This window comes from Prionailurus viverrinus, chromosome A1 (assembly GCF_022837055.1).
Source record: "Prionailurus viverrinus isolate Anna chromosome A1, UM_Priviv_1.0, whole genome shotgun sequence".
NCBI lineage: Eukaryota > Metazoa > Chordata > Mammalia > Carnivora > Felidae > Prionailurus > Prionailurus viverrinus.
This window is the reverse complement of record NC_062561.1, coordinates 144,626,628-144,654,134: the sequence shown is the minus strand read 5'-3', so window position 1 is coordinate 144,654,134 and position 27,507 is coordinate 144,626,628. Positions and strand designations below refer to the sequence as shown.

Below are 27,507 nucleotides of genomic sequence, written 5' to 3'. Positions count from 1 at the left end.
GATAGCCATTTTAACAGGTGTGAGTTGATAACTCATTATGGTTTTGATTTGCATTTTTCTGATGGTTGGTCATGTGGCATATTTTTACATATGCCTACTGGCCGTTTTGATGTCCTCTTTGGAAAAATGTCTGTTTAGTTCTGTCCATTTAAAATCAGGGTTTGTTGTTGTTACTGAGTTGTATGAATTCTTTACACGTATTGAATATTAACCCCTTATCTGATGTACATTTAGTTTCTTTTGCTGTGCAGAAGTTTTTGAGGTTGATGTAGTTCCATTTGCTGACTTCTGCTTTTGCTGAATGCTTTTGGCATCATATTCAAATCACTGCCGAGACCAGTGTCCAGAAGCTTCTTCTCTACATTTTTTTCCTGTTGCTTCTCCATTTAAACAAGAAGTTTTCTGAAAGTTTCAAGCTTTCTACAGCATTTCCCAAGATACTGAGGAGGAGCAACCAGAAATAGGATAGTATACCCCACCCAGTTGTGTGTTGGTAAATGACCATCAGCTCTCTGGAGCCCTGCTTTGTAGTGTTTGCCAATTTCTGTGGTGTAAATATTCTCATGATGGCTAATATCAAACCATCAACAGCTTGACGGGCTATCCTGTCTTCAAAACCTAATAGTTGGCTCTCCTGAGCTGGTAAGCACTGGCTTCAGCACATCACTGGGTCTGTTGCTCTCTGTATATAATGACCTTTGTCTTCCCAATGGTCTAATATGCTCCCTAAGGGATACAATTGTATTCTTGATCTCTTATAGGCCAATGGTACTAGCATGGTTATAGACACAAAAGTATCAAACTTTCCTATGGGTATATTGCTTTCCTAGAGCAGCTGTATTGCTAACAGCAGGGAGACTTGGGGGTGGGGAGGGGACAGGAAGGCTGCCTCCTCTTTCCACCAGCATCAGGGAGGCAGGAAAGGAGAGAGTATGGGAGCCAGAGGATGGTTTTGATAAGGAAATCGGGCTCACTGAAAGTCCGATCAAAATACTGTAAGAATTCAGCTCAGCTTCACAACCAGATCTGATTAACACACTCTCTTTAACTTACAGAGTAGTTTATTTCCTGTCCAGGATCTGGTATATACTTTGGTGATGAGAATGAGATCTCTGAAGAAACAGATTTGTGGTTTTCATCACAGACTGCCTAGTAAAGTGCCAAAGACTCAGCAGAAGGGCATGAAAATAGCTATAAAGGTGTAACCTAACTGTATTGTTGACAGAGTGTGTGGAAGACCAAATGGGCCAGAGAGCTCCAAGAGGCCCTAAGGGCTCAGGAAACAATAACCTTTCAGTGAGATAAAAAAAAAAAAAAAAAAAAAAAAGGAAAAGGACTAAGATTGAAAGAGGCTGATCTCTAATGAAATGAACTTGTTTTTAGTTTTTTTTGGAATTGGGAAAGAATTATAGGTGTGAAACCACAAACTGAAAAAAGCCCATGACAGCAGTGTGGTCCAGAAATCCTTGAACAGTATCTCCTGTAACATAGTCCCGCTGGAAGACTAGACAGTGTCAGCAGAGGGAAAAATTGGTAGACAGGCCTGAATTCTGTCCACTCACTGAAGACCTTGAAGTGGGAGATCTAGTGTCCTGAATCAGGAGGCAACAGACACCTCTAGGCTTTACATGTGTAGGGGGCTGTCTTGAAATCCTGCATATCTCCTATTGCTCACGCATATGCGTCGTATTTTAGGACTATTGAAATCATAAAACTGTGGTGATAGTGTTTATCCTCTATTTATGACTTAAGATACCTCCAGGAGTATTGGAATAGGAGGATATATTACTACCCAGCAATATTCTTTAAAACAGAATTCTTAGGGAGTTTATAAAAATGGGCCTGGATCTTTGCCTTACAAATGGAATGGTATGTCTAAATTAGGCACTGAAATTAGGTTACTGATATAATCATAGAGCATATGTTGTGAGGGTTTTTTTTTTTTAATTTATTAGAGAGCGAGCGAGCACGCATTAGTGGGGGAGGAGCAGAGGGAGAGGGAGAGAGAAAATCCCATGCAGGCTCTACCCTGTCAGTGCAGAGCCCAACATGGGGCTCAATCTCAAGAACCCATGAGATCATGACCTGAGCTGAAACTCAGAGCCGGGCGCTTAACTGAGCCACCAGGCGCCCCTGTGAAGAGCTTTTTGAGTTGTGGAAGGGCTTATATGATCCATCTACACTTTTGTCCTTGTTACTTAAGAGGCATTCGGCCATCAAGCCAGCAAACATTTATTGGATATCTACTATATTTCAGGTACTATGTTGGGTACTGGGAATACCGATTACAGTTAAAAGACATGGTCTTTGATGTCAGTAAGCTTACATTCCACTGGGGGGAGCCAAATATATAAATAAGCACAATGGCTGCTGAATGTGCGGGTGTGGAAAGGTGTGTGTGGAGTGGGGGAGGGTGTCAGAAGGAATTAGATTGGCTCCAGGACTGGTCAGGAAAAATCTTGGGGAAGGTTCCCCTGAGCATGTGTTTTTGAGGCTGCTGAGGTGAGCAATAGCACTGTTAGGCTTTTATGTGAAGATAACCTGAGGGACCAGTGATCAGACCTTCAGCCTGAGTCTCCTGATTCACGCACTTGCTCAATGTCACTGATTCACCCAGTCTAAGCAAAAGTTCCCCCTACAAGTTCAAGATGTATACCTCAGAGAACCACATACATACCATCAAAGCCTGAGCCACATGTCAGCAATGTCTGAGTAGCCCAGGTTTTAGAAATTATCTCTTCTTTATTGCCACATCCATATAAAAAGTTTGATATTATTTGGATTGGTAAAAGGCAGGCACAGTGTATATAAAAAAAAAAGGTGTAGTAAGTTAAAAAATAGATGGCTTTAGTGCTTGGAAAAACAATTATGGATTGCTTCTTTGGTTTAATTATCCAGGCGATCGAAATTCTGGGTTTGAAACTCTTGGAAGTCCTCTGGGATGGTGTCTGCAAACCAGAACAGGCACAGCGGGGTTAGTCAAGCTCCTTCCACCTGGAATCCGGGTCCATCTCGTGCTGTGCAAGCATCCTGTAGGGGTCACTGTCAGCCTAAGCAACAGGCCCCTGAAGCCTCCACAGCCATTTTCTACTTCAGGCTGCTTTGCAAATTGTTGGCTTAAAGCCCGGGAGTGCTCATTCATAGGCCTAGAGGAAATTAGCAGGCAGAATGGATTTTGAGTGTGATTATGTTTGAGCCATGAGAAAATAAAGGCGGCCGTAAATTAAATCTGACTGAATTTCTCACTGAACCCCAAATCCTAAGCCAAGCAGTTAAATTCTGTGGGTCTCAATGTCCTCATCTACCAAGTAGGAAAAATGAGATCTACCATTTACTTTGGTTACACAGAGACTGTTACATTTTAATGAATATGCCGCATGAGCTTGGAGCTCCTGAGAAGAAAATGTGCTATAAAAATAAGGCGGCGTTTTCTGATTAATGATAGTAATAATAGCGTATAGTAACAAGAATGCACGTTACCATTGCAGCGATATTTGAGGTTGGACCAAATGATGTTTTCTTGGGAGAAGCAGAACACGCCGAGCCGGCCTCCACGCATGGTGGTGTCTATGGTGACCCCGGAGTCAGCTACCAACTCAGAGCCTTCATAAAAGCGCACTCTGCGGACAACACAGCCCAAGCCGGTCTTCAGGAACCTCAAACCCAAGTCAAGGTGAAGCACCCACTGTGGGACCCAGGGGACCCACTTTAAAAAAAATTTTTTTTTTTAATTTTTGAGAGAGAGAGCATGAGGTGGGAAGGGTCAGAGAGAGGGAGACACAGAATCCGAAGCAAGCTCCGGGCTCTGAGCTGTCAGCACAGAGCCTGACAGGGAGCTCAAACCCACGGACCACAAAATCGTGACCTGAGCCAACCAGCTAACTGACTGAGCCACCCAGGTGCTCCTGAGGGGCCTCACTTCTTAAATACTCACATCTTTGCTGTTTCATACTCCATTTTTCACAGCCCTGGGTTGTGCTCCAGCTGTGGCCCCTTCCCTATTGGACTGGAAGTTCCATGAGGTCAAGGACTGTATGTTCCTGTCCTCCCATATTCTTTCTCTCCAAAAGCCTAACACAGTGCTGGGCACAGAGTCCTATTCGATGGGTACTTGCTGATGAGTTAAAGAGAAACCACAGTGTGAACCATGGCCAAGAGGCTTTGTGACCTCATTGTCCTGTGAGTTACCTTGTCCAGACAACATGCTGAAAAATCACTGCTTTTCCTGAGGTCTGACTGGTAGCCCCTGGTGCAATCTCAGAATAGTGATCCTCCTCGTGTTTAGGGGAGCAACAGCCCTCCCCTAAACAAGGGCTTTAGAAATTTGTGGCTCTTTGTCTGGCATTTTATGACAGAAGCCAGGGATGCTGAATGGCTTACAAAGCCCTGGAGAGAACAGTCACAACTTGTCCTGCATCCTATACTCCTTTGGAGTGTTCCTTCAGACACCTGGGTAGGTGAAAACCCTGCTTACAATTATCAGGGCGGGCCTAGACCCTAACTTCCGTTTACTTAAGAACATCAAGTATTTTTTGCACTGTTTTAATATATACTGAATTGGGGGGGGGGGCGGCGGTAAATTGAGAAACGACTACTTTGTTTTGCTTAAAAAGAGGTGTTCACCTTGTTAGAAGTTAACTCACCAGCAGAACAACCTGCATTAGAATGTCACTGCCTCTATTTCATTTTGTGTTGTGAAATAGTGGTGTTTAAGCATTTACATGATTTTGTCATAAATTATTATTTTTCTCTTACAGTGTTAGGGAATTAGATAGTTTTGCAAATTATGTGCAGGCAGATTATATATTTTGGGACAGAAAAGAAGGCATTAGGCTTCATAAGGCTCAGAACACGAACGTCTTACTGTGCGACAAACAGTACATTTGACTAAATGCTCAAAGAAGAACAAAACATGAATTAGCCACCGTGATTTTCTTTTTTCCACCAGGCTGGTTTCCTGGTCAGGAGACTGCCACTGGTCTACATAAGCTGTCGTTGCTGTCGATCTGCACGTCTGAGGAATGAGCAAGTAAGTACACGGTCTAAATTTCAAAGATGTAGCCTAAGTCATCCTCATTTCTGAGAAGAGTTTTTAGTGCTTGTTTTTTAAATAGTCCTATAGGGAAATGAGGCAGATGGCATTGGCTCACGTGAAGATCCGTTCCTGCCGCCTGTGGTACAGGCCCGGCCGTGGGGAGACCAACGTAAAAGGAGATACAGGCACTGTCTTCAGGGAGTTGATAGTCCAGAGGGGAAGAGACCACAAAAGGGACCCACCGCAGTGCAGCATGAATATTCGTGAACAAGCCACCATACAGGGCAGGTGTGGATAGGAGGCTTACCCAGGCCTTGCCTCACAGTGGTCAGCATGGCAGAAAGGGGGTCACCACTCAAGCACCTCCTTCCCCAATGCTGACACCTCCCGTGCAGAAAGTCCCTCCCAGTTGGGCCGTAATGTCCAGCTGGTTAGTTTGAGCTTGGGTGTCTTTCTCCTACTACTTTTCTGGGAGCCATGGCCTGGGTCTTGGAAGCATGCCCTTGGAGGGCCATCCGGGGTCAGGACTGCTCAGGGCGGTGAAGGCTCTGTGACGCACAATGAGGATGTGCTTTGCTTCAAGTGCAAGGTGAGATGTCTTCCACGTACCTTATGTAGCCCACCTGGGGCCTGTGCTGCAGGAACCAGCGGTAGGACACCTTGTCCTTCCAGCCCACGTTCCTCGAGTCCTTCCACAGCAGCCGGACCTGGTCACTCGTGTCCCCAGTGTGCCACAGGGAGTTGCGGAGATGCTCCCCCGGGCCTGTCTTAGACTTAACAGCCTGGAAAGGACACGAGCACAGTAGAACCAAATACACAGACCACCCTTCCTGGGTCCCTGGGGTGGTGACTTCATGGTTAGAATCTGGCTGTTTTGGATTTGGACAAAAGCGTAAACACTTAAATGCCCTTTCTCCTGAGGTGACCCTTAACCCTTTAATAACCAGCCCTGGCTGATACCCCACTAACCCATTCCACTTTTTTTCCTGCTGTAAATCCATTGCTCCACATGTGTTTCTGAGAGCTCTAACGTGTGCCTTTTCTCCAAGCAGGAGTGAGGGAGGCAGCCACTCAGCCCTCCTGTACACAGCTGGCCCCATGAAGGGAACAGATTAGCCAGTTAAACTGGTATGTTATGCCTGGTGACATACCCCCAGATCTCTCCCAACTCTTGAGCCCTACTCAGACTGACATTTTCACCATCAGTCACCCAGAGGTTAGGACACAGCTTGTACCCAAGAATGAAGGCCAAGCCCTGGGTGTGCTGTAGCACAAACACCTCGATTTCACAGATGAACTAAATGCCACATGGGACAACAGAGGATTTAAAAAGAGGGCTCCGAAGCGAGATGAGTATCTTAGAGCTGTTGGTACCTTAAGCTGGATGCCAGGTTCCGCCACAGCGCGGAATGGCGTGGCTTGCCAGTATGTCTGCTCTGTCTGCTTCCACATGACTACGTAGAAGCTGGAGCTGTCTTGGTAACCAAAGATGAAGCCAGCGTAGTCATCGTCTGTCTGGGTGTTTACGTGGAAGGTCCCTTCAAAGTCAACTCCGTTAAATGCCGTGTACCCTGCAGGGATCAGAAGAAGATCAGAGAGGCAGACCAGCCACCTGAGGAGCTGCAACGAGTGGATTCTATACACGTGCTCCTGATGCCCTGGACATACCCACTGCCAGGCCAGGATCGCTGTTCATAGTCTGCACAATCTCCATGCCCTGCAGAGAGAGTTGAAGGCCATCTTAGAGGGTGGAGAAAGCTCAAGGAAGCCCAGAGCCTTCAGCAGCATTGGTGAGTGGTCAGCAAGGTCTGACCTCCACACAAAGATTTAATTACCTGAGGAACTGTTCTACCTTGTTATGTCCTCAAAGAAAGCACATACTTGTGAGGGGGGAAAGAGAAGCTGAATAGAGATTATTTTGCTAAAACTGTAATTAAGGGTTTATTGAATCAGCTTAATCGAGAGAACATAGACTTCTAATGAATGTGACTTCCTGGGTGACACTAAAAAACCTAAGCCTGTCTGTGCCTGCTCTTTGTAGCTACACAATAAGGAAGACATGCGGGAGGCAGTCCCCTGGAGAGATCAGTAGCATGGCTCTGGGGTCAGACTGCCTGGGTCCCAGTTCCAGCATTCTTAGCCATCACCTGCATTGCTACCCGGAGCAATCATTTCAGATTGATGGGACTTGATCTCATGTGTAAAACAGGGCTAATGAAAGTGCTCTGACCTAGGGTGATTATGAGGAGTAAGTGCAGTCCGAAACAGTGCCCCCTGTCACTGTTACCCACTTCTCCCAGAACGACCTGTGCTGAGAGGCAGAGCTGAGCTGCTGTTGACCACGTGACGCTTACCTGGTTCAGGACCACCCAATTGGGATCGATCTGGGCATCCCCTTCAGGGTCCAGGACTACTGTCTGGTAGGCCCTGAAGTCGGTCAGTGTGACCTCCGCATTCTCTGGGCAGACATCGATCCGATCGATGACCTGGTCCTGGTCAAAGTCAGTCTCACAGATGTCTCCCACGCCATCGCCTGGGTGGGGCGGGGGAGGAGGAGAGGAGCTGGCTACCGCCCACTCCGTGCTTGACGGAGACAGGGCTGGGCAAGGAGCTGGAGGGAGCCCACACCCCACCTCCAGGGCTATGACTCTCCACCCATGTGGGCAGAGGAGCCCAGCAGCAGCCATGTCTGAGGTGGCCCCGAGCCCCATCCTGGAGTCATCATGGTTGGTTGCTGAACCCCACTGTAGGTGACCAAAAGAATTTTCTGGGGATAGAGTGGTGTGGTAGGCAACTCTACAAAACTGATCTTGTCAGAAACCTTGGGTCAGGATGCTGGGGTTCACCAAGTGGTGAATCTTAAGGCTGATCTTACATAAGCAAACATCTATAGTACTTTCTCTAGAACATATGAAAAACAGGGAAATTATCATCACCAGACAGTCTCTAAGACCATCTGGTGATCCTTAGGCTCTCTGGCTCCTCTGGCTCATGGTTTGTTTTGTTCAGCTGACCTGGTATTAAGATATTTGAACTGAATACTGCTGAGCTGTGGATGGGCGTACCCTCCCCCACTCGCCAAGGCCCTCACTACTCTGTGTCATTTCTGGCTTTGTGCACACTCTTCCTTACTGGCCTCGCCCCTGTAGCCATCTGAGCTTGGGACTCCTGTGAGACGAGCAAGCAAGATGGCAGAGCAGCTCCCCAAGCCCTTTGAGGGGAATCGTGTGGCTGCTTCCCTGGCCCACGTGACCTCATCCCAGGGCTACTCAGAGGCTGCCGGGCAGTGCTTCTCTGACGGAGCTCGCCAGTGGTGTCTACCAGCTGTCTGCTGACCACCCAAACTGTGGCTCCTCAGAGAGGCCCTAGGAGAAGCGTGCCACCGTGTGCCTGGCAGAAGGGAGCCTGGGGGCCCCCGTGCAACCCGAGGCTGAGCCCGCCTACTGTTGCTATCCTCCTGGGCTGGGTTGGGGACCAGCCGGCAGTTGTCTGGTCCCGGGGGCACCACGTCTGGGATGCCATCGTTGTCATCATCGTCATCACACTCGTCACCGATGCCATCCTTATCAGTGTCCAGCTGGGCGCTGTTAATGACGGTGGGGCAGTTGTCTGTGCTGTCCTGGTGTCCATCTCCATCACTGTGGGAGGAGGAAGAGGTGGTTTGTGGCACAGGTGACCAGCGAGCAGGGAGGAAGAGAGAGTTGGGTGTGGGGGCTTGGTCTTTGTTGACCCACATGTCCTTAGACAGGGCTGCCCTGTGGGCCTCCGGGACCATTTTCTCCACTTCTTCATCTTGTTGAAACAAGTACATCATATCCTACTCAAGAAGATAAAGGTTGATTTCTGATTTTGTGACCAGATGTTCCTATCAGTCCCTGGGGACTGTGATCACCTCCCCACACCCCACCACCTCCAGCTGAGACTGTGCAAAGGGAACAAAGTGAGGGGCAGTGAAGCCAGGCTGCTCAGTGAATCCTGGCTCAGCCACTTACTAGCATGCAGCCCCAGGCGTGATACTTGACCCCTCTGTGGCTCAGTGTCCACATCTGTAAAATGGGAGTAACAGAGCCTACCTCATTGCGTTGTTAGGAAGATTAAATGCTTCTGTGATTAGAATTTTGCATATTGCAATTTAATCTATGACAGAGTACTTGGATGTGCTGGCTCCTAGGAAGCCCTCCAGTGTTTTCCATTCCTCTTCACAATCCCTGGCCAGCAGACCCAAGAAGGATCAGATGTGCATGCCTCAGGAAGAATGGCAGAGAGGAGGGGGCGGCCCCTGCCTGAGAGGTAAGCATGGAGGCTGGGCTCAGTCCTGCTCTAAAGCACTTCTCAGAACCCTCATTCTCCACCTGACATTTCTTTTTTCCAGGCCTTAGAGCCACTCGAGGAGGAGACTGCCCTGTCCCCAGAGTTTTTTTCCCCGTGTTGATGGAGGCCCTCTTTGGCTACTCTGTATCAGAGCAGATGTCCCTTTCACCTCATTCTACCCATGGCCTATCCCAGACAGGGGAGGGAAGCCAGACACCAGCCCATGCCCTCCAGGCCACATGTCCCAGATGGGTCCCAGAGAAAACGAGGCCAGCCTGGGCAAGTAGACGGTGACATGGCTCAAACAGCGGAATTCCTGTGCCTGTAGCAGGGCTGACTTTTAAATCCTAAGATCGAGCTGTTTCCATCAGCAGCCATTCTATACGGCCTTGCACATTTTTATGCAAAAACAAGCAGTTCCTGTCCTCCTCCCGAAGGTTCAAGTTTATGGGAATTAAAATGTAGCAGAATGAGTCATTTACTTTAGGCAAATATCTAGAGGGTGACAGGATAGGATATTTTAGAGATTCCGTAGATGGCAGTCGGTGCAAGACCACCTGCACCAAAGAACACTCTTGATGTCCATCCCTTAGGGAAGGTTCCACTTAGAAATGGAGACCTCCTAGGGCCGACTCTGTGGCCCTCTCCTCGTGTGGTGGTAACAATAACACAGCCACCGTTTGGTGCAGGTCACCTGTGGACCAGCACTCTGCCAGGAGCGTTACCTACTTTAGCTTTTATTCTTACAGAACCTGCAAGGTGCATTTAATTCTCTCTACTTTGCAGATGAAGAAACTGAGACTCCATTGAGAAGTAGGATTAAGTGCACTTGGCTGACACATACTTTGCAGCAAGGACACTGAGCACAAGGACAGAAATGGGACTTTATGACAGCTGTCCTTGCACAAGGTTGGGCTCAAGAACCACTGGGGGCAGGGCCACCTCCAAGGGGTTGAGAAGGGAGGCCCTGCTTTGTCTTCCAGGGTCCTTTCCCTCTCTCATCCCTGTCCTGCCGCCCCGACAAGCATCCCTGATGGAAATGAAAGGGGACAGAGCCTAGGACCACAGGCGCCTCCAGGGCAGAGATAAACTTGTCTGTGTTCTTGCTGATGTTGCTACAGCATCTGCTCCAGCCCTGTGTCTTAATATAGGACTACATCGTGTGGGGCTAGACGGGTTGACAAAACTCGTTTGCACAGGACAATACCACCAATAAAGGGACACAAAACGAAAAAATTCCAAGGACAATGAAATAACAGTGATCTCTCAGCAAACTGACAGTTTCCTATTTTGGGATGATGGTGAAGCTTCCCTGAGCTGAAAGACTATAATAATAAAAGAGCTCATACCTACTGAGTGCTAGCTATGTAAGGGAAGCTGTGATGTGCACTCTCCATAAATTAACTCCATCTTCACAACAGACCTGGCTACGTGCCATTGTCGTCCCCATTTTTCAGATGAGAAAACTGAGGCACAGAGATTTGATGACCTGCCTAAGGTTAGGTAGTTTGTAAGTGAACGGGCTGGGATTTATCTAGCTGTGTATCATCCAGAGCCCGTGTCTGAAGCATGATGCTCTATTGCCTCTCCTGTGCTAGAATCTCACTTGGTGGAGTGCCTCGTGGCCCCTCCTGACACCGTCACCTGGCTATAGAGAACTTTCAAGGAAGTGCGGTGACCCTGGCCAGAGGCAGGGCTATTGTCCCCCCAGTAGCTCAATCTCTCTCAATTTATTCAGAGAGATCCCAAAGCAAGGTAGCAGCAGAAAGCTCCAAAGGTTAAAATTCCCTCTAAATTTTTCATCGGGCCTTAATGCAACTGGGCAATGTGCCATACCTGTCCTGATTGGTGTCACAGGAGTCCCCAACCAGGTCGTTATCCACATCAGACTGCAAAGAGAACAGAGCATGTAATTATTTATCCCTGGGCCTTTATGCACAGAACGTTCCAGAGAAGGCAGATCTGGCCCCTCACCACTACATCTCAGGAAGTCTCTCTGGAATTGGGTTGGTGCAGAACTGCAAAAGGACAGCACCATATTGGTGTAGGCACAATGCTGAATTGTCAAAAAAGCCTTCCAAAATATCAAGCCACATGGCTGGGCTGCCTACACACCAGATGAGCTGATTGGAAAGGGCGCCGGGGCAGGATGGTGGCAGGTGGAGACGTGGAACTCTGGCACGGGTCTGAGGAGAGCCAGCCAAAGGCATGGGGACAAGGCAAACTGATTTGGCTTTGCTTCTGCATGTTGGAATTAAGCCAGAATGGGAGTGAGTCACAGAGGGCAACAATGACGCCCCTCTCTCAGGGCTTTAAAAATACATGACACATCATACCCCATTATCCAGACAGGAAGCGAGGAGGGAAACAACACGGCGCTAACTGAACTTCATCTGAAATGTCCAGACATAGGCTGTATAGGGGCTTGGGGACTAAAAGGGCACAGGCTCCCAAAGGTTAGTTTCCATGCTACATTTTCCTTCCAGCAAAGGGACTTGTTTTGGGCATCATTAAATTCCTACTACTAAGGCACTCTACATAGGCACTCTACGGCCCATGAGATTAGCCCAGAGGGCCTTAGGTCTCGTGAAGCGTTCTTCCTACCACCTCCAGACCTAAGGTGTGCAATTCTACCATGTCTGCTCTGGTAGGTAAGTGCAACAGCAAGGAGCTGAGCCAGTGTGCTCTGCTGTTTTTCTAGGCACCGGTCTTAAAGAATCTTCACATAGGGGAGCTCAGCCTAGAGTATGAGGCCCTCAAACGCTACTCACCTGGTTAGGGTTACTGACATCAGGACAACTGTCACAGGCATCCCCCACGCCATCACCATCCCTGTCCCGTTGGTCACGATTGGGAACTTTTGGGCAGTTGTCCAGAATGTTTTTTATTCCTACAAGAAAGGAATGGTTCCCTGAGTCAGGTGAACACACAGATCTAGAAGACAGGCTTCTGGGTGCTAAGAGATCAAGCCTCTACCCAGGCCTGGGGTGAGTGACTTCTGTTGAGCTGTCCTCCAAGAGCCACACTACCTTTCTCAGCACTCATCTGGATGTACCCTCAAAGGATGGATTCTGGGAGACTTAAAAATGAACAGCGGTCTAAGGCATTTCTCCATGCAGTTAGAAGTTGTGCCAGATGTCAAGGACTATCATGTAACCAGATGAAAAGGTCATGAGGGCTAGGTGGGCCAGCCCTGGAGAGGGAGGACCTTGGGACGATGTGAATAAAGACTGGGACCCAAGGGCTGGGCCCACCGTGCCCCCCCTCTTCCCAACTGTTGTCTATGTCCTGTCATGCAAGCAGCCTGTAATCAGTCATGGTGGGAGTGGTATTTATAGCATAGAAACTGGCAAATGCTACATCTTGGAGCTTTTTTTGGTTTGTTGAACTGGTTTACCAGCATACCACTGGATCTGATCATCAGTAGGGCTTGCAGAGGATGAGGTCATGTTTTAGGGAGGTGTGGATATTCTGGAGTGGTGTGTGTGTGTGTGTGTGGTGGGTGAGTAGGTGGAGGGCTGGGAGTGTATTTCTAAAGATTTTCCTTCAAGGCCCTTGTGATGTGAAATATTTTTCAAAAACTATCACATCCAGCCTATACTTTGATGATAGTCATCTATATGCTATGGAAGCTACGCAGAAACAAATGTTCTGCCTCCCATCCTGAGAGGCTCCAGAGCTCAAACTGTGCTCTGGGGGTTGCCATTCACACAGCCCACACTAGAAGGCCTCTTCAGTGGAGCCTAGAGCTGGCCCACTCCTGCCTCCACACTCTTCCCAGAATAGGCAGGGGAAGGGCCTGTCTTCCGGGAGATGCCTGATTCTTCGCAGGAGGAGCCAGACCCAGGGCCTGTAGTTTGTGACCCTGCTCAAGGCCCCCTCATTCAATTCTCTGCTCCCAGGAATCTCACAGGTGGGAAGTGGGGGTGGGGGAGATCTACTCTTTCTAGGAAGATACATGGCCTACAAAGACGCCACTCGAAGTAATCCCCACAAAGTTTCTGGCAAAGATGTAGAATTCCAGAAACACCCGGGGTTATTAAATAGAGGAGTGGGCTATGGAGTCTCCTTCCATAGAAAGAGGTGGGCCAGACACAAGCTGCAGGAAACCACTCCATGTGGGAGGCCTTCTGAGTTAGCAATGCTATTTCTGCTCCTAACAGAGAACAAGGGCAAAAGGACACACGAGTCCCACATAAAAGACAAAGCAAGACAAGCCCACCATCTCCATCCATGTCATCATCACAGGCGTCTCCTTTTCCATCTCCATCAGTGTCTTTCTGGTCATTATTCAGGACATTCCGGCAGTTGTCACAGGCGTCCCCAAAGATATCTTTGTCACTGTTCCTTTGGTCCACATTGTGAGTCAGGACACAGTTATCCTAAAGGATCAGAAGACCATTTAATCAGACTTGACTGAATCCCTCCAAGGTCTCTGGTCCTGCACTGGATGCCAGCCAGCCCCCACCCGATTGTCATGCACTGTCAGAACTCAGGAGAGAGAGCCGCAATGCCAGGGGATCACAGGCATGGCAACTCATGGGGGATGACTAATACAATAGGGGACTCCACAGGCTTTCTTCTGCATCCCTGGTATGTGGCAATTCATGCACCCGGCTGGCAGAGCAAGTACCTGCTCATTCAGGATCCCGTCTCCGTCAGCATCGTCGTCACAAGCATCTCCTATGCCATCTCTGTCTGCATCTTCTTGGCCAGAATTTGGCACATACTTGCAATTATCCTAAGGAGAAGAAACAAGAGCTCAGAGAAACATCTACATCTGACTTTTTTTTCAGCTTTATTGATGTATACCTGGCAAAATTCTAATATATTTGAAGTGTACACTGTGATTATTTAATATACCTTTATGTTGTGAAAGGATTCCCACCATTGAGTTAACACATCCAACATCTCACTGGCTCTTTGTGTGTGGGTGAGAACATTTAAGTTCTATCCTTTTAGCCAACTGCAGTTAGACAATACAGGGTTAACAACTATAGTCACCATGTTATACATTAGATCCTCAGGTTTATTCTTCTTATGCCTTCGTATCCCCTCTATACCCTTTTATCAACCTCTCCGTATTTCCCCACCCCCATCTACATCTGTCTTAGGTCGGAAATGATTTCTAACCTCAAGACTGACTGTAGCCGCCTGACTTTCCTGTTGATGGATGTTTGGCTACGTTTGACATGCAGCTACTTTCAAAATGCAGTTTTAAATGGAACCCTCCCCCATATAAGCTCTGGCTCTGGACAGCCCACAGCGAATGTGGTGTTTTTCTTGTGTGCCCTCCTTACCTTCTTGCAGTTCCTGGCAGAGCACGGCAGTTCTTCGTCGGGGTAACTGTCAATGTCCACATCCTTTCCGCAGATATAGCCATCGCCAGCCCAACCAATGCCACACTGTGAAGGGAAAGCACAGGAGAAGTTTGGGAAGCCAGGCCTGGGAGGAGGCAGGTGGCTGACAAGGGCCTCAGCTCTGACCCTGTGAATCCCTGCTAATCATATATGCTTCCCCAGAGGGAGGGCCCAGAGCTACACCACCTTGTTGGGTAGGATTTTAAAACGATTGTTTTTTGAATAGTCTTATGAATCAAAAGGTACAAAGGGAGATAGAATCAAGACTCCTCCCCATTCCTATTCTTTTGGCTCAGGCCATCCATTATTATGTATACTTCCACAGATACAACACACACAGACAAGCAAATACACGCATTCTTTTTCTTTTGACTTTTAACACAACTGACAGCACCTATATCCACTGTTCTGTACTTTATTTGGAGCTCTTTCCATATCACTCCATGTAGATCACGTCACTCTTTTTAGTGGTCACAGATTATCATACCCAAAGTGGTAGGCATGTGCCTTAATGAATTCAACCAGTCCTCTACTGATGGGTGTCTGGTTTTTAAAACATTTTTCTATTGCAAACAAGGCTACAACAGGTTACTCTAGTACATAGGTCATTCTGCACATGTACTGGTGTCTTAGTGTGGAATTCCTGGTTCAAAGGGTATTTGTAATTTAGAGTTACTGTTAACCTGTTCTCCACATGATTATTCAATTTCCTCTCCCAGCAGAAACGAATGCATGTGGCTTTTGTGCCACTTCCCTTATCATTCTTGAACCGCAGTCATATCTCTGATTTTAACAGTCTTCTAAATCAATTTCCATCAAAAGAGTAACCTTCCAAGGTGCTTTACCTTTATTCATGCCCTGTAGCAGAAGAAGATTCCCACAGGTCCAGGGCTGGGCCTGTGTGTTCTCTCCATCCCTGGAAAAGTCTACCCAAAGTACCCTGTCATCACCAGCCCTCACTTCATTGCCAGCATAAGACGCATCAATAGTTATTCTGTATCAGACCCTACACCCATTGTCTCCAATCCTTACAATGACACTGCAAGGTCATTGTTACCCCATTGTAGGTGAGACAACTAGGCTATTGAGCAAGGATCGCTGGCAAACTGAAGACAAAAGAAGTTATTCAGTAAGTGGTGCCCTGGGCATGAGGTAGGACCTGGGGGCCCAGCCCAGGAACAGGACAGGCACCTGCAGAGGGGAAAGGCAGAACAGAGGAAGGAACAGTGAGGAAGAGGACCTGGAAAAGGACAGGGAACCAGAAAGTCAGGGAGAGGACAGAGAGCCTGAGGAACAGAAGCAGGGTTTAGGGAAAAAGAACTTGACATGAATAAACATTAAATTTCCTGGCCTTGCTAATCAAAAGAAGGTGATTGAAGACCAGTGACTTCCTAAGTGGCAGCCTGCCTGTTCTCAATCATCCATGCTTTCCTTCTGCAACCAGGAATTTAGAAGGCAGGAGGCCAAAGACACCCCTCCCGTAAGTGCCCCTATTTCCGTGCAGTTGCTTCAGCGGGCCTTCAGAAGGCCTGGAAAGCTTGGCCATGGGGTATGGTCCTTGACTCATTTTAATGAAAGAAAAAATTTCCTCTAGGAACAAATACATTTTTAATGAGCCATTTTCTGGCAGATTAAATTATTTTAGTAGTCACACCAAGTGTATTAATCCTTTACCATCTGTCGTCGTGCCTTATTACAAATTCAAAAACATATTAAGAGCTCCATCACCCACCATCCCAGGGAAGTCATTAATTTGTTCACAGAAAATTAGGATTTAAACACAGATTTACACTCGCCTCTCAATGGTAATAAACATGCCCAGGCAACAGGAATTAGGCAAGTTGTGGGGTTTTTCCCTCTGACCCAGCTTGCTCCTTTGTCAGGACCTTGTTACAGACTATCTGTGCTGCCAGAGAGAATGCGTGTTATTACATTTCTTCAACTTCATTCTGATTCTTCTCCTTTCCAATACTTGAAAAGCGATATGCTCCCAGTAGAAAATTTTGTGAGCATAATGATAAAGAAGCCTAAGTTCAAGGTATAGAGAAGAGAGAAAGTGTCTCCCAGAATCCACCCTGCCGCTCAGGAGTGACCGTTGTGAACCTGTGAGTCCCACAGTCTGAAGGGCCACCTGCCATGGGCCTGACTTACTGGGAAGCAGCTGATGTGGCTGACTTCTCAGTGTCTAGAAGCCCTGAGGACTCTGGAGCCTGGGATTTAGGAGTGGGTGTCAGAAAGGGCCTTCTTCTTCACCAAGGGCCCAGCATGCACCCACCTGGACCGAGACCCATGTCAACTCTCTTGCCAGCCAGCTCCTCCCCAGATGGGCTCCAGGGTTGGGTAATGCATAGGGAGAAGAGTGACCATCCGCTGAGCTATTCCTGAATCTGGGTGTAGGTGGAGACGGAAAAGTGCCCTCTGTCCCCTCGCGCTCACTGGCGGGAGACAGGAGGGTTCTCTGAGAGTTGAAACAGCCTACCACTTCCCTCCAACCTGCTTTCTAGAACATCAGGCCAGATTCTAAGGACAGCTAGAAAGGATGGCAGTATGCTAATACATTCCCCGAATAAATAGGGCGGTGGATGGGAGGGAGGGAAGGCGGCCCCTTCGCTTCTTGCCTCCCACTTCTTGGCCCTCCACAGAGGGTATCTAGGAGTGAGGGCTCTACCACTGATGTGCCCGAGGGAATCGTGTTGACCCATGACTGACAGGGAGAGAAAAGGCAGCTGATGTTCAATGGACTTCACATTGCTCTCCGCGAACTCAGCTGACCCTGTGACTATTAAATTCTGTGTTTATCTCAATGGAAATGTTTTCACTTCTGAGTACTTTTTACCTGGAAGCAAGGAGAAACTGGGGAGGGGTTGGTGTTTGAAATGGAAGAGGAAAAAAATCATTGAGCAGGTGACAGACAACTTACCACACATGTCACATCCCCTTGCCTCTCTTCAATGCACTGTGCGTTCAAACTGCAAGGATTCAGCTCAGGATTTCTGCAGCTCCTTTCGGTTTTGCATCCCCTTGTCTGATCACCAGTGTACCCCGGTTTGCAAGGCCCGCAGCGGTAAGATCCCTGCAAAGATCAGATGATGAGCTGGGGCTCAGAACTGTGAGCGAGGCGACTGCAGTTGTGTTTATTTTTGTAGGTACTCAGTGATGCCAAGATTTAGGGACACCCATGCCTGCCTCTCCGCCCATGTGTACATCTTGGAAGACTGTGCGAATGTTGAGGAAGACACCGCCAGCCTGGAAGCTGCAGCGAGCCACACGGACATGAGGGAAGAGTGGGGAGGGCAGAAGAAGGCTAGAGTGAACCACCGTCACCAGGACTTGCCAGCTCTGCCTTGGAAGACAAAAGGGGAAGGGGCTGATGGCGCCAGTGAGGCCCTGGGAGGCAGAGAGCATTTATTCTCAGGACAAGGGAGACGGTTTGATTGAAAAGCATGTTAGGAAAAAACAAGGTGTTTTTTTTTTAACTGTTCCTTTGGCTTCTTAAAAATGGAATGACAAAGAACAGTTGTACAGAGAAATGTCAATGGCCTTGCACTGAGAATTCTTGATGAGGTAGGCTCCGTGGAGAAGTCTGGCAAATGAGCTGTCAGCCCTGCTACAGCAGCCCTTCTACCGGCCGTGACTTTTTTTTAACAGCTTTACTGAGATGAAATTACATTTCAGGAAAGACACCCATGTCACCTGTAGGGTTCAATGATTTTGGTCATTAACAACCTCTTACTGCCAGCTCCAAGGGACGCTCTTCAGTGGTCCTCCTCGATCTACTGGCCTTACCGGATTGCTCCATTTGGTCGGTTCTCTCCTTTTCTTGGCTCTTGCTCTTTTTCCTCGGCCCATTTTTGAGGTTCTCCGGAGTTCTACTTTCTAGATGGTTCCACCATCTAGTTTTCTTCCTCCAGGGTGACTTTAGTTATTACCTTTATGTCAGTGTCTCCCAAATCTCTATCTGCAGACTCACTGATAAGGGCCTGGTGAAAACCTAAGAAGCAACAATCCCTATATATTCCTAGGTAGTCGAGTATGTGGATAGGAACACAGGCTCTGCAGCTGGAAGTCTTAGGAGAGGGGTGGTCTTGGCCCAGTTACTTTTCTGGAGTTGTTTCTTCAACTGTCAAATGGGAATAATAGTGCCTAGCGACATGGTTGTTGTGAGGACTAAAATAAGGGGCTTGATATTTATAAGATGTTTTTAAATTTAAAAAAATGTTTATTTATTTTTGAGAGAGAGAGAGAGAGAGAGAGAGAACAACAGAGCACAAGTGGAGGAGGGAGAGAGAGACACACCCACAGAAATCCGAAACAGGCTCCAGGCTCTGAGCTGTCAGCACAGAGCCTGATGGCAGGGCTCCAACTCACAAGCTGTGAGGTCATGACCTGAGCCGAAGTCGGACCCTTAACCAACTGAGCCACCCAGGTGCCCCTATAAAATGTTTTTACATACAAGCAAACTAGAGTAATTTTCCTAGGGACAAAGTTAGAAGTAGTCACAAATGGAATCAGCAGGTCTCTTGATGGTTACTGGGCCACACCTCTATCTCGGAATCAGTTGACAAGAACTTTCAGAAATAAAACCGTATCTAAATATATACACTTTAGACCTCTTAAGAGCTAAGCATTTTAATACAAATGACTTTTGGAGAGATTTATAAAAATAATGAATACTATTTGGGGATTGTGTCATCACCAATAAAATGTATATTCTGAACTGTATAAACTAAGAAGCTCTTCATATTTTTAAAATAAAAGAATATTTCAAAAATATATTCTAAAAGCCCAACACTGCAACTATGATTAAAATATAGCAGTTAGAAAATAATTCTTATATAAAAATTACTTATAAAATTACTCTCACATGAAAAACTATTTTTCAACATAAACTTTTATCTTCATTTGCCAACCAAATATGTTGTACCCACCTGTTCTAGGTGTGTTTGGTGTTATGATTTATAAACATATGATTGTTTCAATAACTGGTCTGCTTTGATAACATCATCCATGAAAAATACTTACCAGAGTGTTAATACAGATAGAGTTGAGAACACACGCTCCGTTTTGACACTCATCAATGTCAGTGCAGACCTAGTACAGGAAAGTTTAAAGACATACTCCATTTAAGCAGAAATGCAAATAAATTTTGCTTTGATAGCTTTGGGTGAAGACATGGGATTTCAGGTAAAATGATAACAGGAGCGTTGCTTTAGCCACCTCCCTGTGTTTGTACCAATCTGTACTTGACCTAATTTCAAGTGATAGTTGCCGCCTTGGGATTTAAGGTTGTTCAGAAAACAGAACGGGTATGATTCATCTGTTCCTGCAACCTTTTTACTCAGGAAAGTACTTCTATATCCTGTTTGGTACTAGATGTACTTCTGTATGAGGATTCCTAGCTTTCTTCAATTCTGGAAAATTCTCAGCTTCCCTCTGCTCCTACTCTTTGAATTCTTTCTTTGGGACTACCAATATAAGCCAATATTGGACTTTCTCATTAATTTCTCCTTTTGACTCTTAACCTCTTGTTCATATTTTCACATATCTTTATTTTTCTGTGCTGCATTCTGGATGATTTCCTTAGATGCACCTTCCATTCTATATATTCTCCGATAGCTGTCTTGCCCACCTATTGAGTTTTTAATGTCAGTGATTACATTTTTCACTAAGTTTAACCTGTTTTTCAAGGTTGCCTTTTATTTTTCACACTGCCCTATTTTTAAATTATGATATCTATTCCTTCCTTGGCCTCTTTATCCTTTTGAACTGTTTTATATTTATCATGTATCCTCAGGGTAGCTTAAATCACCATTCACATAAATCACCATTTTTGTTTATGAACAAAATGTTTATGAACAACATACCTTTAGCGCCCTGTTTTTGCATGTTCTACTGGCATTGGGTTTCAGAGTCTCTGGTATGGCTTTGACATTAGCCAGGGCCCCAGGGATTTTACTGCACCAGGGCTAATTTTTATGTTAATTTTCTGGCTTGTATTTCCATGTGGTATTAGTAACATAGATTTGAAGCTCATAACGGTATACGGCACAAACCTGGAGCTCTGATTTGTTGCGGGAAATATTCCTTTTTGTCAACCATGTCCCAAAGGTGACATGAAGTTTCCTTGTTGATTTTGGGGGCTAGTAGTTTTCTCATCTCCTTGTAATGCATGGGTAGGGTTCATGGCTTTATGAAGGCGTGGTAGGTCTTTCTAAAGGTCCAGGACTACATCTGCTATACCTACACAGGTGCTAAAACCCCTGATTCCCACTCCTAGGACTGATACCCAGCTCCTACCTCCCATAAGCATTAATTTGTTAAGTTTTAGCAAGGTGGCTCCTTCTACTTCAGTTGAGTCTACCATATTACTGGAAATCCACTGGGCACTGCTTCTTACTCTCTTACACAAAGCACTGTCTATTTCATTTCGTCTGTTTTCCTTGGTTTCGTCTTGGAGACTTTTGTCTTTAGAGGAGAGGATGAAAAACTTTGGGTCATTACTCTAATGGTTTCTTGTTACTCGTCTATGTCCAGCTTGCCTCCTTTTTCTAGTCTTAAAAAATGATGCCCTCTAGAATCCTTTGATAGGCAGCTAGGAAATAATGAACCCTTGCCCTTCTTCAAACCTAATAATTTCCCTAAGGTAGTAAAATATATTTATAGACCAACCACTTTTAAGGGCTGAAGACATCAAAAAGAATTTCACAGTCAGTCAGTTAAATAATGGCCAGGATATAGTAGAACATTTGGAAATAAATGGAGACTGTCACAAAGTGCTCAAGTGCTTTATGGCAGTTTATAGCTTATCTAAGAAGAAGGGGGGGTTTCCTCAGGGGATTATTTCTACTCTTGAAATCCTCTCATCTCTAAAACAGCTTCTTATCAGCAACAATGACTCTATAAAAGTGACCTAATTTTTCAAAGCTTTTATTTGTTTCCTTGATTCTCAAGTTATTCTGCAGGACAAAACGTTCAATGGCTAACAGAATAAGTCTGAAATCATACCACATATTTAGTGTTACCCCACTCATTGTTTTCCTAGTGATACTCTATTATCCTGATTTAATAGCTTCCTCCCTACTAGATATTATGAACATCTATACTCAGAAATGAGTTGGAAAACTTCCCTATTTGTCCTTTGTGCACCATGACATTCCACATGGCATTGGCTGTTCAAGGAGGTAAAGGGTTATAATGAAAGAGGTGGGAACAAACCCAAGGTTTTCTGTTGGTAATTAAGATAAAAAATGAGTAGAAATACCGTAACTTCAGCCCACCTGCTTGTTTGACTTGGCAAAACTGATCCCAACACCCTGCACCATGGGCCCTGTGAAGCCCATGGGGCACGCATCACATCTGAAGCCGGGAGCCAAGTTCACACAGCGCACACCTGGGTAGCAGGGATGGTATTTGCACTGGGAACAAAAAAACCAAAGTCTTTAGCCACATGGAGAAAACACAAACTCTCATTCATCTATTTGTACATGCTTATTTACTTAACTATTTCTTGGTGACCAAGATGGTAAAAGGATATAAAGGCTTCTAATTTCATAGTTATAGATGGAATCTCAGACACACACAGTATAAGGCTGACTTCTAGTGGGCTTTGCTGTATTACAAATAATGGCATGGCCAAGTGGAAAAGGTCCTTAACGATAATCAGTCTACCTCCCAGTGTAAATTCTCTGATATTCTACCTTGTAACTTAAAACCACCATGGAAGGACAGTGTTCCTGGACTGCCTGTCAGGTGGCTGTTAGATGAATCCAAATGCATTACTAAACCAAATTCTCAAATGAAAAAATCTCAAGAAGACAAGGCCAGGGTAGCTGTTGCTTTTTTCAACAAGATGTGATCTATTAGGGTCTGTGCCTGCCTTCATGCCCTATAGAGTCCACGGATGTTCTAAGGCTCTTGGTAGTCTAGGAGATTTGTTCTGATTTTTTTTTTAACCGCTTCAACTAATGTAAAAAACATGACCACTTCCTGCCCTTTCAAAAGGAGGAAAATTCCAGCTCACAGATAAAAACCAGATGCAGTTCTGTGAAACATGTACAGACGTCTCTCCAAGTGAGGGATTACTACAGACCATCTTAATTGCTTATTACCTGGGAAAGTAATCAGCTGAGTGCTACCATAAGCCTGAAGGAGCTGAGTGTGTGTGTGTGTGTGTGTGTGTGTGTGTGTGTGTGTGTGTGTGTATGCACACACACCTAACCTCTTTGCAGGCACCGTTCTTTCTCCTTCTAGTCCTCCTCTGGCTTGGTGGGAGGGGAAAGGCATATTCTGGTGGCGGCCTTGCTACCTACTGTGAACACTGCTTTGGGACTAGACTAAAGACTGGCTAACCACAGTCTTGAAACAATCTCCTTTAGAGGCGTTTGCAAGCCGGCCAAACAGCCTGTGTTTGCTGTATGTCCTTCTGGCTCCATCCCTCAGCACTTTTGGTTACTCACAGGTTATAGGATCTCCTCAACAGGCTTTGCTGGTCTGAGATTCCCCTCTGCACATCTAACCTGAAGAAGTTAGTTGCAACCCCTGAAATATACCCTCACACAGATATTCCCCCTCCCGTGTTTGCAGAAGTGTAGAAAAATCCAAACTGTAACACTGACTACATGAGAGAAATAATCTATGCTGGGGTACAAATCTCAGTATTATAGTGACATGGCCCAGCAGAACCGCCGGGAACACAGAGAGGAGATATTACAAACAGAGCCACAATCAGGTGTCATGCCTCCTTCATCCTGCTGCTCATGGTCTTGTGGTCGCTAAGGATTCACGAGGGAGAGAGTATTTATGTCACCTGGAGAACAGCCCATGTCATCCCAGCATCATCAACCTGGCTTCCTTTTCCATAAGCTGTAGGGTGTACAAGATACTTAGGGAGCCCCTGTCCCGGGGAAGCTGAACTTTTACCTCATCAATATCAGAACAGGTGATCCCATTTCCTGTGTAGCCCTCGGGGCAGGGCCCACACTGAAAGCCATCTCTGGTGTCAGTACATCGGACGCCGCGGAAACAGGAGTTAGAATCACAGCGGCGCACTGGGGGTGTCGAGGATGTCGTGGGCGCTGGGGATGCAGGGGGCACCAGCGTGTTTGGGGTTGGAGACTGAAAGCTCAGTGGACCTAGAGGAAAACCAATAATCCGCAGACTTTTTGACCACCAGAAAAACGTAGCTGATTCAAAATGCTATTTGATTTTCCAGTGAACTTCCCTTCCCTCCAACTCTGTGCCAAACCTCCAGAAACCATAGTCAGTGTAGCCTCACTCCATGGCCCTTCATCAGTCCTCACCTGCTCGTCCAACTCAGGATGAAGCAGTTACTAGAACAGCACTTACCGCAAGCCTGGCACTCAGCTATGGTATTTCGCAAAAATGATGTTTCCTTGACCTTTAGAAATGGGAAGGGAAAAACAGGATGGAAAAGGAGTATCTGATATAGAATCCAGGAATGAAAGAATCCATGTGTAGCAATCTAGTAAACACTTCTTAAGGTAGTGCTAATGTAGCCTTTCATGGCTCCAAGGAGAGCCATCACATACCTGTCCCCCACTTCCAGAGCCCTTTGAACAGACCTCCGGGGTAGTGGGCCACATGGGGCCACCTGAGGTCTGCCTCCAGGTCCATCTCCCTGCCCCTGCTGCCTCAGCAGCTCCACTAGCTCGTATGATGAGCTTTTTTGACAGGACTAGGGATTTTCGACGCTGTGGCCTTGTTACCTGCTGTCTCAGAAGATCCTTCACCTCTCCCAGGAGCTGGTTGAGTTGGGTCATTTGCCCCAAGAACTGCCGATTAAAGTCTCCTGTAGCAATAGCAAAAGGCAAGGAGTATTCAGCCACTAACAGACATTTCTACCATGGCTCAAAAGCAAATGGTTTCCCAGAGAATCATCATGACAAAAACCCGAGGAGAGGAATTTAACTTGGGGTAATTCATCTAATTCACCTAAAAAAATGATAATGATGCCATTGGCTGTTAGCCCAAATTCATGAGTTATAAAAATAAAAGTACAATGGAAATATTTCTTGTCCCGCTCTTTGGCACAAGAGCCTGATTTCTGTAGACACATCCTGTACCTGTGCTCTACTGAAGTTCACCTTTCAGTGATGGGAGCCAGCCCACTTGGGGGCTCAGGGTTTATCTGTACTGATGAAGGTGTGCAAATTGCCCAAGAGCCCATACCTGTGCTTGTGGTGGCCAGTGGCTCACTCTGCTGTAGGAAGCAGTCTTGCAGGCTGGCCACCTGGAACAGTGAGCCCCTCACCACCAGCTTCAGCTCTTCCAAGGAATCCTGGAAGAAATCACATTCATACCACACATTGCTGACACTGTTAAAAAAAACCAATGTGCTTGCATACTCACATAATTTTCATAACAGAGTAAGTAGCCCTGTGTACTTAGACTCTGACAGCTTGCATAATTTTGTGGGTTTGATTTTTCCTAAAACCTGCCAGCCCTATCCTTCTGACTGAAGCAAATATGGAAGTAGCCAATAACCTAGGAAAATGCTGGCATCCAACTTGGCCTGAGGGTTCATCAAGGTGTCTCCGAGAAGAGGAAAGGCTTTTGCTTTCATGGTAAACAAGTTATTTTGTGGCAGACACCTCTTAAGAATGGTCTGGAATTTAGTTATGGAGGTTAGACTGTAATAAATAAGACACTGATCTCAATTTTAAACGCTATTGTTTTTAGGATGTCTCGGCTCCAGGTTTTAGCAAAGACCCTGATTTCCTTGGGCTAGGAGAATGAATAAACAGTATACTCTCTGATTATCAGGTAGTTGGAATCATACTTTCACATTATTGGTTGATATCAATCATTCTAGTCACAAAGTCAATTTCCTCACCTATTTTATAATATTTAATCTACTCATTATTGTATACTCGTGACAGAAAAAGTTTATGTTAACTGCCAGTGTAAAGTTATCATCCTTATTTTATTATTATTTTTTAAATTTACATCCAAATTAGTTAGCATATAGTGCAACAATGATTTCAGGAGTAGACTCCTTAGTGCCCCTTACCCATTTAGCCCATCACCCCTCCCACAACCCCTCCAGTAACCCTCAGTTTGTTCTCCATATTTATGAGTCTCTTCTGTTTTGTCCCCCTCCCTGTTTTTATATTATTTTTGTTTCCCTTCCCTTATGTTCATCTGTTTTGTCTCTTCAAGTCCTCATATGAGTGAACTCATATGATATTTGTCTTTCTCTAATTTCACTTAGCTTAATACCCTCCAGTTCCATCCACGTAGTTGCAAATGCCAAGATTTCATTCTTTTTGATTGCTAATACTCTGGTGTGTGTGTGTGTGTGTGTGTGTGTGTGTGTATATATATATATATATATATATATATATATATATATCACATCTTCTTTATCCATTCATCCATCAATGGACATTTGGGCTCTTTCCATACTTTGGCTATTGTTGATAGTGCTGCTATAAACATGGGGGTGTATATGTCCCTTCGAAACAGCACACCTGTATCCCGTGGATAAATGCCTAGTAGTGCAATTGCTGGGTTGTAGGGTAGTTCTATTTTTAGTCTTTTGAGGAACCTCCATACTGTTTTCCAGAGTGGCTGTACAAGCTTGCATTCCCATATCATCCTTATTTTAAAAATGAGGATGTTCATATGTGAAATTTAAGACACAAAACAGATGAACATATAGGAAGGTGGGGGAGAGCAGAGAGGAAAGCAAATCACAAGAGACTCTTAACAGAGAACTGAGGGTTGATGGAGGGAGGTGGATGGGGGATGGGCTAGATGGACGATGGGTATTGAGGAGGGCACTTGTGATAATGAGCACTGGGTGATGTATGTAAGGGATGAATCACTGAATTCTACTCCTGAAACCAATACTGCACTGTATGTTGATTAAAATTTAAATTAAAAAATATATAAGTAATAAAGAAATAAAACAAGGACACTAAATATTTTCAGAGTAATTCTGTTTTCTAATTTTGCTAAGTTAATACGCAACACATGCTATGTAACAGATATTGTTTTGGACATCAGGCTATAAGCTCTATGGAGGCAGGGCCATGACTGTTTTGCCCACTATGCTTTCCTTAACGCCTAGAATATGCCTATTTGTTAGCTGACTGAATAAATAAGAAGGTGACTATGAAGATAGAATACTGTAGTCTTTGATAGTCTAAGGATTTAGAACTTTTGGAAAAATTCCAATGAGTTTAGTTTCTCATGACCTTGACATGGCTGACTCCTGGCTTTTAGAAATTGACTTATTTAGTGGTACACACTAAATTCTGAAATGGTCAGTGACACAATTTGTGACTGTCATTCTGATTATTTGGGCTACTTTGGGGATTCAGAAATAAAGTTTTGCATATCTCTCTATTCACTATTTTTTTCTCTATATAAAAATCTATACTAAGTCTATATGTGTTTTTCTCTTTTTCTGCAAAAACAAAAGAACCTTGCATTTTAGCTTTCTTGCAGTTTCTGCTTGAAAATGCTTCCTATTCTCCAAACACAAAATTCTAGTATCAGATTCATTGTTTTTATATTATTATGTAAAACTTCTCAGCATTCCTAGTTGTAACGGAAATTATTGCTTATACCCAGTCTCTTTGTACAAAGGGATCAGAGCAGCTTGTAACTAAAGCACATACAATAAAATAAAGTAGAAATGGAAATGAAGATTGAGACACAGAAGATAACATTATGGGCCATAACAGATGAACACAGTTACTGATTTTGGCATTAACTTCTACATCAATGGAAGGTAAAATTCAAGAACTATGACCAGTTATAATAAATGGGAAGGAC

At 45.5% G+C, this 27,507-nt stretch overlaps 1 protein-coding gene and 1 long non-coding RNA gene across 2 annotated transcripts in view; one reads left to right on the top strand and one right to left on the bottom strand.

The window, feature by feature from the left end:
• Positions 1-2,722: 2,722 nt before the first annotated feature.
• Positions 2,723-27,507, bottom strand: part of THBS4 (thrombospondin 4) — a 43,955-nt gene continuing 19,170 nt past the window's right edge. Inside the window, exons 4-22 of the mRNA XM_047872751.1 lie at positions 24,895-25,003; positions 24,432-24,514; positions 24,052-24,103; positions 23,626-23,837; positions 21,984-22,121; positions 19,729-19,797; positions 17,627-17,779; positions 14,647-14,751; positions 13,980-14,087; positions 13,569-13,728; positions 12,118-12,236; positions 11,183-11,235; positions 8,480-8,673; positions 7,390-7,568; positions 6,704-6,752; positions 6,410-6,606; positions 5,645-5,817; positions 3,481-3,620; positions 2,723-2,948 (exon numbers count right to left, since the gene is read on the bottom strand). Of these exons, the coding sequence (XP_047728707.1) occupies positions 2,887-2,948; positions 3,481-3,620; positions 5,645-5,817; positions 6,410-6,606; positions 6,704-6,752; positions 7,390-7,568; positions 8,480-8,673; positions 11,183-11,235; positions 12,118-12,236; positions 13,569-13,728; positions 13,980-14,087; positions 14,647-14,751; positions 17,627-17,779; positions 19,729-19,797; positions 21,984-22,121; positions 23,626-23,837; positions 24,052-24,103; positions 24,432-24,514; positions 24,895-25,003 (2,355 nt within the window). The 3' untranslated portion in view covers positions 2,723-2,886. The remainder of the gene's footprint in view (positions 2,949-3,480; positions 3,621-5,644; positions 5,818-6,409; positions 6,607-6,703; positions 6,753-7,389; positions 7,569-8,479; positions 8,674-11,182; positions 11,236-12,117; positions 12,237-13,568; positions 13,729-13,979; positions 14,088-14,646; positions 14,752-17,626; positions 17,780-19,728; positions 19,798-21,983; positions 22,122-23,625; positions 23,838-24,051; positions 24,104-24,431; positions 24,515-24,894; positions 25,004-27,507) is intronic.
• Positions 3,552-18,567, top strand: LOC125173519 (uncharacterized). The gene is made up of 6 exons (XR_007155062.1): positions 3,552-3,673; positions 4,949-5,029; positions 6,088-6,163; positions 6,613-6,825; positions 9,182-9,325; positions 17,853-18,567. It is a non-coding gene; the product is annotated as an uncharacterized LOC125173519 (long non-coding RNA).